The sequence below is a fragment of the Lepidothrix coronata genome, unplaced genomic scaffold (assembly GCF_001604755.1).
Source record: "Lepidothrix coronata isolate B3197 unplaced genomic scaffold, Lepidothrix_coronata-1.0 Scaffold47, whole genome shotgun sequence".
Taxonomy (NCBI): domain Eukaryota; kingdom Metazoa; phylum Chordata; class Aves; order Passeriformes; family Pipridae; genus Lepidothrix; species Lepidothrix coronata.
The window spans coordinates 4,362,697-4,375,029 of NW_016690227.1; the positions used below are offsets into that span (position 1 = coordinate 4,362,697).

The 12,333-nt window shown below is 36.1% G+C and overlaps 1 protein-coding gene across 5 annotated transcripts in view; it reads right to left on the reverse strand.

Moving 5' to 3' along the window:
* GALNT1 (polypeptide N-acetylgalactosaminyltransferase 1) overlaps positions 1–12,333 on the reverse strand; it is an 88,250-nt gene that overhangs the window by 16,646 nt on the left and 59,271 nt on the right. For all 5 annotated transcript variants that reach the window (XM_017814922.1, XM_017814923.1, XM_017814925.1 and 2 more), the window contains 2 exons: positions 7,011–7,177; positions 948–1,155 (listed from right to left, as the gene is read on the reverse strand). In XM_017814922.1, coding sequence (XP_017670411.1) covers positions 948–1,155; positions 7,011–7,177 — 375 coding nt within the window. The remainder of the gene's footprint in view (positions 1–947; positions 1,156–7,010; positions 7,178–12,333) is intronic.

Consider the following 12,333-nt stretch of genomic DNA (forward strand, 5'->3'; position numbering starts at 1 on the left):
AAAGTGGCCTCTCATGGGAAGCTCTGTAAAAAAATTCTGGGGTTGGTTGCAACTGAATTTAAAGGAGTTAAGTTTGAGACATTTGCACAAAGTGTAACAACATATATATATTTTAGTCTCACAGAAAGTGTATTAATGATAATTTAAAGTTAGTACTTTGTCTTAGCACAGTGCTGAACAAAAATTCTTCATTACTTGTAGCTTATTCATCATGTAACACTATATTTTGTAACATCAAATTTTAAGTGATTTTTACCTATAACCATAGGGACTAAATAGAGATCTGAACACCATACTTAATAGCTATTCTATTTAATATGCTGTCTTCTAACAGACTAGTGTGCAACTACAGCTACTGCTCGGATATAAGATTGTTTTATAAAGCAGACCATTCTCTCACTGTTCCCCTCAATACAATTTCTGTCACACAATCATGGGAGTAGATGAACATGATTTCAGTAATTATTCTATCTGTAAAAAATACATCCCAGAAGACCAAGACACAGCACATATTTCCACAATCAAAACCATTATGAAATAAAGAAATTGCAACGAGAACCTGAAAACAGTAAACCTGACAGTTCTTGCTCACACTGTTGGTGTTAAATGAGATCAGGGCTCCATTTCTTCTTCAAAAATATCTACCCAAATTCATGAAAGAATGGGCCAGGCTGCAGACTGACCTCAAATCCCCTTGCTTTCTCAACTCCATTCATGCTCAGGATTCCTGCTATTTAACACATTATTCCATGCATTCCAATATAGACTTCACTTGAAACAGAGTTTTACTTTTGAAGAAGTTTACCTGTATTAGCCTTTTTTCCTTACACCAATGAGAATTTATTCAGCCCTTCAGAAAGTAGACTGTTTGTAGACTATTTTGTAACACTTGGAAGATTTCTTAACAACCGAAAAAACCCAACATGGGTGAATAGATAGATAATTACCTGTCAGCTTTGATCCTTGCCAGCAGAGGTTCAAGCCAGCCTACTGTACATTCACAATGAGCATCTAAGAAGGTGATGACCTGGCCTTTAGAAGCAGCAGCCCCCTTTAATCTTGCTCTAATCAATCCAGAACGCTGTTCCATTCGAATCACATGAACAGGTACTTTTAATTTTTTCACATAACTCTCCAGAGGTCTTTTCAAGAAGTCTGCAAAGAATGATCAAAACCATGAAAACTGTCAGTTATGTAATTTTTTTTTATCACAAAGAGACTTGAATTAAGAGACATTTCCTCATTTCTTTTCTACTGTTTTCCTGCTTTCTCAGCTAGTTTCCTCTGGTGCTTATTCTACACTTCCCAATATGCCCTTCCACATTTCCAAGTGCTTCACTTGATAGCACAGAAAGTTCTTTCTCCTCTTTATTTCTTCATTATGTAAAACACAACAATGAAGAGAAGGTAGAATGCTTATAAAAAATCCAGATGGGATAGGCAAGTTTTTACAGTGCGAAAAGATGTGACTCATATTCAAAAACACATGCATAAGTGCTCTTGGACATAACGCTTCTCTACCAAGAAAATACAGAAATGATTTGACTAGCTGAACATAATTAATTGCTTCCTAAGTTACAGTAATGTAACTTACAGATAATTTCTTTATCAGGAGTTTAAAACATGATCAAAATAATTTTTGAACTAAGTTTTCTCTAGGGTTTTCTGGTTCACATTTTTTCTACGAAATTATCACTATAACATCTAAAAAACGCTCCTAGAATCAGGTATACATAAATCAATATCTGTAACACCAACAAATCTCAATTTAGCTGAGGAACAAATTATTCAGAATAGAACAGTCATAACTGACTGCCATACGCCTAGAGACTCAAAATTACTTGCATTGCAAAGACCTATTGTGCTATGATGAACGTCAAAGGAAGAATAAACAGTTGAGGGAGAATGCAATTGACAGTCACAGAAACAGACTTCTGCAATACTTTGCAGATTTCAAATCTGTATAAAAGGTAAAGTCGTCTTATACAACAGCTACGGAATATATTAGGTTATACACTCAAAGCACACAGGAGTTGTACTACAACAGTGCAAAGCATAAGGTACTTTTAAGTACCTCATACAAGAATAAGTGTGACACTGGAGGAGGGGAAAAAAGCACAGTATGAACTCTTAGCGGCTGTTTTGTAAATCTCAAGAGGCAGGGCTGACCTGAGGGTGATTACCACTCCTTACCACTGCTTCGGATGAATGAGTCCCAATTGCCTCCTAATTTTTTTTCTGTGCATTGTTGGACTGTCACTAAAACCCACAGAAATAAGTTCTGACACATCTTGAAAGCTGAACTGTGCTAAAAGTGCATAAGAGGTTGATACATCTTAAATATTTGTTTCCAGAGAAACGCAAAGCAAGTTAGTTCTTATTTTGCATATTAACAGAGACTCAAATGTAAAAATGTTTATTAGTACAAACCAAGTGTACATGTCTGAACATTTTGCAGGGCTTATGGGGTTGAGCACAGAGATCATTTAGCTGACTGAGTCTGTAGCATCTCTTTACATTGTAGCTTTCCAAAGTCACTAATTTAAAAGAACTAGTATCATGGTAATATTGTATAGGGCTTCCATGATATACACAAAGGAGCGTGCAGCATTTGTCTCTGTGCTAACCATATGATGAGCAAGTCACACAAACCAACATGTTTCTCTGCAGATTTCAGGTGTAGTACTGATAAGCCTTTAAAGTAGTTCTAACCACGTCAAAGCTGAATGAATGAATTTGGGCTGTGACAATGCTTCTTGAATGTAGTTACATTAACATAATGGTAAAATTCTGAAAGGAGGAAGAGAGAAAGATTTCAATAATACAACGGCAGCCAGTCAAGAACTAATATAAAACACAAATTAACATTACAGAAAGTCATGGTCAATATTGCATACAAAAATCTTAAGTCCTACCTTCATCTTCCCTGTAAAGTATTTAAAATGTCAATTTATCAAGTACTTTTCAACTTTCTCTGCTCTCAGAAACAATCACAGATGTGTGCAGTGGTTTTGCTATGGAGGGAATAAGGTTAAGAACAGCCTGTCTCCCATGTTTAACCATGTCCATATGGACTACCACTTTGTTCAAAACTTCAGAAGGGACTATTCCCAGAAACAAAGCAACATGACAGACCTTCAGTAACCATGCCCTTAAAATATTACTATAATTTCAGCAAAATAAGCAAAAAGATAAAGCTTGATGTCTCATCCCTACAAAAGCATGATAAATAAAACTCAGGCATCAAGATTTCTGAAGTTCCTCTGCTACCAGCAATTAAGGTTAAACGCTCAAATCTAAACAGCTATTTTCCCTCCAGAACATCCTCTCTAAAAGCAATAAACAACCCTCACAAATTTCTCCCTTTTCTTCCAGTAGTAGAAGTCTAGCTTTTTGGATTAATCATACATCCAGAAACCAGTAACAGTATCTTGTAAGGTAAGACCTTTTTTCCTCTTAAAGAAAAAAGTAAGTATTTGACTAGTCTTTTAGTGCATGTAATACATTTTGGCCTAGAAGAAAAGAAACATCACGATCAAGCTGCAGAATTATTTTCTATGCAAGCTTACTGTAATGGTTTTATTTATACTAAATTCTATATTAATTTATACTAAATTCTATATTAAACACTGAAATGAGAAGTTCTATGCTTTACATAGGCAGTTGCCTATGAGTGACCCAGGATGACAACTGAGTATTTTTTAGCATTGCTTCATACACTTCCAACAGAGTGAGGTTTGATAATATTAAAAACCCCACACATATAAACATACACATGATACTTCTATGTGGAAACAATAATAATTCATGTATTTTCAGAGGTATAACTGTAACTCTTTGTGGTAGATATTTTTTTCAACCTTTTTCTCTATCAAAAGGGTGCATAATTTTACCTAGGACTACGGATAGTTCAAAGAGCAGTAGTAGAAAGAATGTCAAAAAAGCAAATATATTCAGTTCAAGTCAAGTAAGCGTGTTAGTTGAAAAATACCTTGCCAATTCTATTACCGTGTCACCTTGATATGAATATAAATGAAAAATTTAGTTTCAAACTTTTTTTTATTAAACTACAATAAAAAAAGGATTTATCACATACAAGCTTGTCAACACAGTTTTTTAAGAAGAGTAAATATTTTTATAAGATGTTATTGGCAGGAATTTAGCTTTGGTTACATTGCTTTGATCTGTATCTGTATCACCAACTTCTGTGGATGTAGTCTATCCTAATGCAATCTGCCTACCACACTTGGTTATTCAGTGCTGACCTAGTTTTAAGTACTGGCTAATCCTGATTTCTCCTCTCAACTTTTTTTAAATAGTTACCAAAGATCAATATTAAAAACTAAAGTTGCAATCCTGATCAGTAACTAGAGAACAATGATACAGATATGTCTTGTTTCTCCAAAGCTTTTCAGTGTAAATAAATGTGTGATATTATGCAAATTCATTCTTCTAAGAGCATGACACTAACAGGTACAAAGTGTGCTTCAGGCAGACTGAATGCTTACTTTATTCCAATTAAAATTACTCTGATGCTAGAATTCAATATACACACTCAGGCTGAACACTGTCTTTTTCTGGAAAAGTATGCTGTTTTAATTCAACACAAACAGAATGCTTAAGTAGCATATGTAAACCCTTCAAATTTTCAGGCATCATACCCGTCTGTTTTGTTTAATCTAAAACCATGCTTGATGGAACCATAACAAGTTTTTGGAAAACAAAACAAAAAAACCCCCTTTTCAGTAATTGTTGAAAATAATGACAAATAAAAGATGCCTAAGTGATCTGAAATGAAGATCACAGGCTTCAAAATGAAGTATTGGAACAGGTTCAATAACCACCAAAACCTATGAAATACTCTATCTTTCAGCCTAGAACTAAGTTTCTTTGTTTTTATTACCTAACCCAGAAACAGAAAATTTATCTAGACAAAGCCACATGCTTTTTCAAATGGACTATAATTTTACGATTCATAGTGAGGACGTCTATTGCTATGCTAAAATTGATTTTTTTCTAAAACAGAAATTGAAGAGGCAAAACATAAGCAATATTATTCATTACTCTAATATTAGCTTGGTCTTTATTTCTAGGTCATACAGAAAGCTGACCTGTCACAAATAATAATTAACACTGATTTTAAGTAGTGCCAAGGACTGTTTTGATAAATGAAATATGGAATTTTTATATAAAGGTTGAAAAACTACAACAAAATCGAGGGGTATAATTATAAATTACCCACAAGTAAAAAAAAAACAAAAAAACAAAAAATGTGATGCTGTGCCTTTCTAAAAGCAAAAGTTGATCACACGTCTCATCTAATCCTGAACATATTTACGTTGCAGCCCTGCACTTTGCATGGGCTTTTCTCTTCTGCTGCCTGAATGTAATTGTATTTAAGGTCTCTGTCTTTTCTTCCAAATTACACCGAAATTGGCTGAAGCAGTTAAAGTCAGTATCAGTAAAAAAGGAAAAGCAAAAGCACGTGAGAGTGCCCAAGAGAGGAAAGGAATACAGTCAAGCGCAAACACAACCTGAGTGCATGAGCTGCGCTTCCTTAGGAAAACAGACTGGTCAGAGGCTGATCAGAGTGAGCTGCTATGATCTTTCTTTAGTCCACTCAGCTGCTCCACAAGTGGCTGTACTCTAGATCCACATAGTATGGAACAGGTCAGTTAACATGGAAGGCATCATACACACACGTAACCTGAAGAAGTAAATCATTATACCTTCTATCAGGTTAGAGATGAAGTGCAAAAATCCACTTCTAATGCTCTTCAGCTAGAAAACCTTCTGTTATTCATTCTAATGGTTCCTAACTATCCTAAAACCTCCTGTTAGCCACTGTAATCCATGTACCATTGTGCTGCTTAGACCATATGATCTGAAATCCAGTGTCTCTCTTCATGCGTGCAGATCTCGGGCATATCTTGCTCTTTGGACAACAGTCAGACATCTTACTGTGAAGTTGGAATTACCATAAGCAGCAAAATATGAATTTTGTATCACTGGAATCAGAACCATCAGGCAGAAGTGTCAGCATGCTGAGTGCAAACCACTTTCATGTCTAAAAGATGGGAATTCCTTCTGATACAGATAATAACCTACAATGGGTGACTATCAAGACTTTTTACTAGTGTCCTACTAGCCATTAGTCCTAGTAGAAAACTTTCAAAATAGAAATACAGAAAAAGGGGTGATTCAATATAAAAATACAGAAATGTTTTAGACGAAAAAAACTGTAATACCCTCTCATGTTCATTTACAAAACAAGAAAAAAAAATCCAAGTTATACTTTATAACCCATAACATCAAGAAAGATTAAGCAAAGAACAAGCCAAATATCAAACAAAATGAAATTTGTAGTGTTGTCTAGAATATTATTTTTATTTCTAATATACTGTAATTTAAAAATACTATGAAGAGTAAAATCTAAATAATATTACATTTTAAGAAGAAAAATCAGCTCAAGTTTTGCCTATTACACATGGCAAGTTCCATTCTGTAGCATGAAGCTTTCATCTGGAGCACTATTATTAAGAAATGGAACCTCTAACAGCATTGAAACTCAATTTTCACTTCCCATGAACTGAATAATCAAAATTAATTCCTCTGAATGCCAAGCCTAATGGTGGTAGTGATAGTAAATTCAGATATGTGTAACAAACAGTTGCCTTTGCTATTATTCACCAGGTGATTCTACTATTAAATGCCCTCAAGCTTTATAAATGTGCTAAAATTCCAAACACAAAACATGAAAGCTATAATAGGATAAACCTGCTAGCAAACACAAGCTCTACACTGTCAACAGAAAAGTAAACAGAGAGATAAACTTACACTGGCTTTCAGTGCAGAATGATCCATCTGTATTTCAAAAATGGGTGTTGCTCCCTTTGCCTTCCCCTGCCCCAGCAAATGTGTTTTGCTGAGGAGGGCTAAGCCTATATAAAGTCAGCGTTGATTTTTGAAATAGAAAGAGCAGCAAGCTAAAGAACCAACATCATCTTTACCTCTTTCACTGGCATCATCGACAAGGACGATTTCTTCCAGCATGTGTCGTGGTGACCGGTTTATCACACTGTGAACGGTTCGTAGAAGTGTGCTCCAAGCTTCATTGTGAAAAACAATGACAACGCTTGTTGTGGGAAGGTTGTCTGCATACACCTTCGTTTTACACCTATAAATAAAAATAAAGCATGCATTTGTGAAGGTCAAGCCTTTAGTTAGAGCTGCAAGTCTGAGGTTTATCTCTGAGTATCAATATTAGCATTCCTCTATGCATCAACTGTATGCAAAGTATGGCAAAGGAGCTAACAGTGCACAGATTCATATCTTTACCTATCAACCACCATGACTTCCATGCGTACATCTATGTATTCCAACCTACCACTCCAAAAGAAGAACATAAAATTCAATAACCAATTCTAGAGATCAAACAGAAATCCATACTACTAACAGAGTATGGTAACAGATGATTTATTTCTGCTACCCGTTTTGTGTAGTATGTTCAGATACACTAATCCAAGCCCCTCCTTTAGGCCTGCATTTCCTCAGAGGGCAAAGGGGAAACTCTAGTAACTGTAACTGGGACAGAAGGGGAATGGAGAGAGAGACACAAGATAAAAAATGGCAAATTTAAACTAGGAAGTAAATGTAATAAAGGTATGAACAAATAATGAACAAATAATGAACAAAACTAAATAACTAAAAGAGGTAAAGAATTCTGGATACAGCTGATATTTGGAAAAAGCTGAGACTAAACACATACTACCTACAGTACCAGTGAGTTAAGTATATTTCATAATTTAATGTGATTATATTACATAAAAACCAGAGTTTTCCCACTTCATTGTATAAATGTTTAAGTGCTATAAAGATTCATCAGATTAAAAGAGAATTATGCTCACATGCCAAAGTTAGCATGGAAGACCATAGGCCTAGCTCTGCTAACAGTATATACAAGGTATTGATACAATCTATGACATACACTCCAAGTAATTCCACATTCAGCCAACATTTTTACATTCTGCAATGATATTTTTTAAAACAAGAGATATTTTCAGTATCTTCTACAAAAATCAATACACTGTACACAAAGTACTGATCACAGTTCTGAAAAAAGGCAATTGTTCTAAAAAGATAACCACACAAATTTAAGTGTTCCTTGCACAGATCTATTCCTCCTGCACATTCAAAATCACACACAATTACTTACATTATTTGATAGTATTAAATCTTTCAAGAATCAAAGCTAAAGAGATATATATGCATATCTCAAACACAAGGAAAAACACTGAAGCAGAAGAAGAAATATATTCAGTGGAGCTGCATTCCAACAAAAAAGCTTTTATTAGATCTCAAATTTTTTAGTCAGGTCACTGTAATGTAACCTGATCCAAATGCTACTAAAATACATTAACAAGTATTCATGACTATCATCCTAACATCAAGCACAGTCCTAGCGCTTGAGCAGTACACGGTGCATATCCTCTACCCTAGACATACAAAAACAATACTGAAGGATCAGCCTGCTGATACAGGATCGTGGTGTCAGCATCCAATACCATGCCAACCAGTGAATGTCAGCCAGAACTAGGCTCCCAACATGAATATTTCATTTGCTGGATAACTTGGCTAGCCAGAGCTCTTCTCAGAGAGAGCAGCTCTCACAGCACATTGGCATTTCAGCTCTGAGGTGGTGACAAAAGCCCAGTGTGCACAGATATCTCAGAAGAGATCAGTAAGCCCGGGTACAAACAAAGAATATCTGCAAGAGCTTCTGTGGAATCATTTTTCATTTCTAACAATTGAAGCAGTAGGATCAGGCACTATCTGTCTTCAATATTATACTTACTTATTATACAACTATGGTCACATTTAATTATTTATCACACTGAACCGAACATTATAAAATCTTTATGAAAATCTGCATATATCTCTGTGTTATCCCAATTTATTTTGCGTATAAAAAAAAATAGCAAAGCATGCCAACTGAAAAAGTTATTTCTTTGGTATCCCTTGAAAAATAGAATAGCTTTTCAAAAAAATGCTATCAATTTCAGATGAAAAATTCGATCACAAGCCAAATAATTTTATCCCCATGTTTGCCACTTGTTCAGTCTATTTTGCTATTTTAAAAACAAGATGGTTTATTCCTTCTACTGCACTGCTCCCTAGACCAGAAAATAAGTGTGTCTGATTGTAGACCTCTAGCTACAATAGTAATACAAATCCACCAATTGCTCCTCTGCTTTTTGGAAGAATAGTTGTAAAAAAGTCAAGAGAAGCCTGTTAGCAGTTCTCTATAAAAAGCAGTAACAATGTGTCATTCACCAGGAATATCATGCTGGGGTAGCCACAGGATCCACTACTGAAGTATGAAATCTCTCATCTCCAGCCTTGCCTTTTATCATGGTTTTACAGAAGATTTTATTTCACCGAGCTCAAATTAATGAACTGTTAAAAATGTCAGCCACATGATCAGGGACTACAACGTTTATACACCATTACACTTTCTGAAGTATAAATATAGTACAACACTTGAGATCTGTCTTTGAAGGGGAACTTTTTAGCACCAAGAGGAAGGCTTCCAAAATTTTTTGGAGACAACCCTGGCCTCCTCCAAGGCATTCCTACTGCCCTTCCTACAGAAGGTGAACATCCTCCTTGCCCATTCTCACCCCCAGAGATCAATGCTTTCTGGGGTAAGAATCTAAGAGTGACCACGGTCTGGTACTTGGGTGCTGGCTGGGTTTAAACCATGACACTTGTTTACCAAGATGTAAAAGGCTGCCATGCATAACACAAGGATGTTTCATAACAAAACTGTCTTGACATTTTCGAATGCTCTTCTTAAAGTGTTTGGTATGAAATTATTCTGGAAAGATTCATTGATGCAGGCAGGATAAATGAAAGAATTAAGAGTATGAGATCTGGGTTTTAATACTCCTTTTACTTGTCTCTCTGCATATACCTTTTAGCTATATTTGTACAAATTGTTGTGAATACACACAAATAAAACCTCATTTTTAATTTTGAAAGCACTGATAACTCCTTCCGCTCTGGAATATATTGCTGCAGAACATAAGACAAATAAAATAGAACACTTGATGCCTGTGATTAGACATTAGCATTCCATGTAAACCTCATGTTTTATTCTTATTAACAAACATTTAAATTAAGAATCCCTTTTCTCTTTCATTTGTAAACAAATTACCCCAGAAAGGGAGTACTATAGAATTTAAAATAAAGCATTAGCTTCAACCAACAGTTATGCAACGTTAGAAGCAGAATATAACCATGAAGGGTATGACACATAGGCTATGAATTAAGGACAATTTGAATTTTAATGACCTACTAATATATTATGTTCCTTTTGTTGAATCACGCCTCAAACAGTTTTAAAATTGAGTGCATAATATTAGGAAGGCATACCATCTCTGGTAATTTAATGAAGACTCCAAACAGCAGATGAGAATATCTACTCCGCATGGAATGCATCATCCTTTCCTTAATCTACAGCATTCACCATGAAAACTCTCAGCTAATGTGACTCCATTTATTATTTAGATTGTGGAAACTCCCCCAAAATGTCAGACATTTTAAATACAAGCAGAGACTTACTGTCCTATTACCTAAAGACACAGAAAAAGAATAGACCAGATTGTTAAAATACGATCAAGACAAAAATCCTAATTAGTCTACATTTCTTGATGTACACATTACCATGCTCAAAACAATTATGTTCTTAATTTCATAGCACGTCTCTATCTCATGCACTGAAATCCCCCTTTTCAAGCTGCATTAGCCTTATATTATTCCCTAATATTTGATTTCTTGCTTTCATGTAATTAGGAAATTGTGCTGGTTTTGGCTGGAGTAGAGTTAATTTCTCCACAGTAGATAATAAGGGGCCATGTTTTGAATTTGTGATGAAAGCAACATTGATAATTCAGGGATGTCTCCATCCCTGCTGAGCAGTGCTTACACAGAGTCAAGAACTTTTCTGTTACTCACCTTACCCCACCAGCCAGGAGGCTGAGGGTGCACAAGAAGCTAGGAAGGGACACAGCTGGGACAGGTGACCCCACATGACCCGAAGGACATCCCATACCATATGCTGTCATACTCAGTATATAAAGATGGGGGGAGAAGAAGGAAAGCAGGGAGATATTCAGAGTGATGGCATTTACCTTCCAAAGTCATTGTGACATGTGATAGAGCCCTGCTTTCCTGGGGATGGCTGAACACCTGCCTGCCCACAGGAAGCACTGAATGAATTCCTTGTTTTGCTTTGCTTGTGTGCATGGCTTTTGCTTTCCTGATTAAACTGTCTATCTCAATATACAAATTTTCACTTTTACCCTTCCAATTCTCTCCCCAACCCACTGAGGGGGGAGTGAGCAAGTGGCTGCATGAGGCTTAGTTGCTGGCTGGGGTCAAACCACAGCAGAAATAAAGTGGAAAATTACATAGGAAATAAAATTTAAATTGTCAAAGATTTTTAATGTTCCACCAAAATTAGATCTGAGAAAAAATAATTAAGTGTAGAAGCTAGACTTCTCAAAGTTGTTTTATGAAGAAGCCACAGGACTATAAAGACATGACCCTCTCTGACCTCTGTAAGGTGCTCCTATACATTCTTCACAGAATTTCATCGTTTTACAATTTTGCATCATATATTTAGAATATTGAGTACTGCATTCTGCTCTGGGGCCTCCAACGTAAGAAGGACATGCTCTTGTTAGAGAGAGTCCAGAGGAGGGCCACTAATAGGATCAGAAGGCTGGAGCACTTCTCCTACGAAGAAAGTCAGAGAGAGCTGGGATTGTTCAGTCTGGAGAAGTGTCTGGAAAGACCTTATAGCAACTCCCAGTACCTAAAGGGGGTACAAGAAATCTGGAGAGGGACTTTGTAAAAAGTGCTGCAGTGATAGAACAAGGGAGAACAGCTTTAAATTGAGAGAGTAGGCTTAGACTGGATATTAGGAAGAAATTCTTTACAGTGAGGGTGGTAAGGCAGTGGAACAGGTTGTCCAGAGAAGTTGTGGATATGCCCTCACTGGAAGTGTTCAAGGCCAGATTGGATGGGGCTTTGAGCAACCTGGTCTAGTGGAAGGTGTCCCTGCCTGTGGCAGGGAGGTTGGAACTAGAAGATCTTTAAGGTCCCTTCCAACCCAAACCATTCTATGATTCTATGAGAATAGCTTGGCCCAGTTCATTATAACTACATAGTTATTCCTACGTCCATATCTCCCCAGGACCACATGGCAGTGTAAAAGGTCGGAATCCTTCAAAAATTGAAGTCAAGTGTAATGGATTAAAAGCAAAAAAA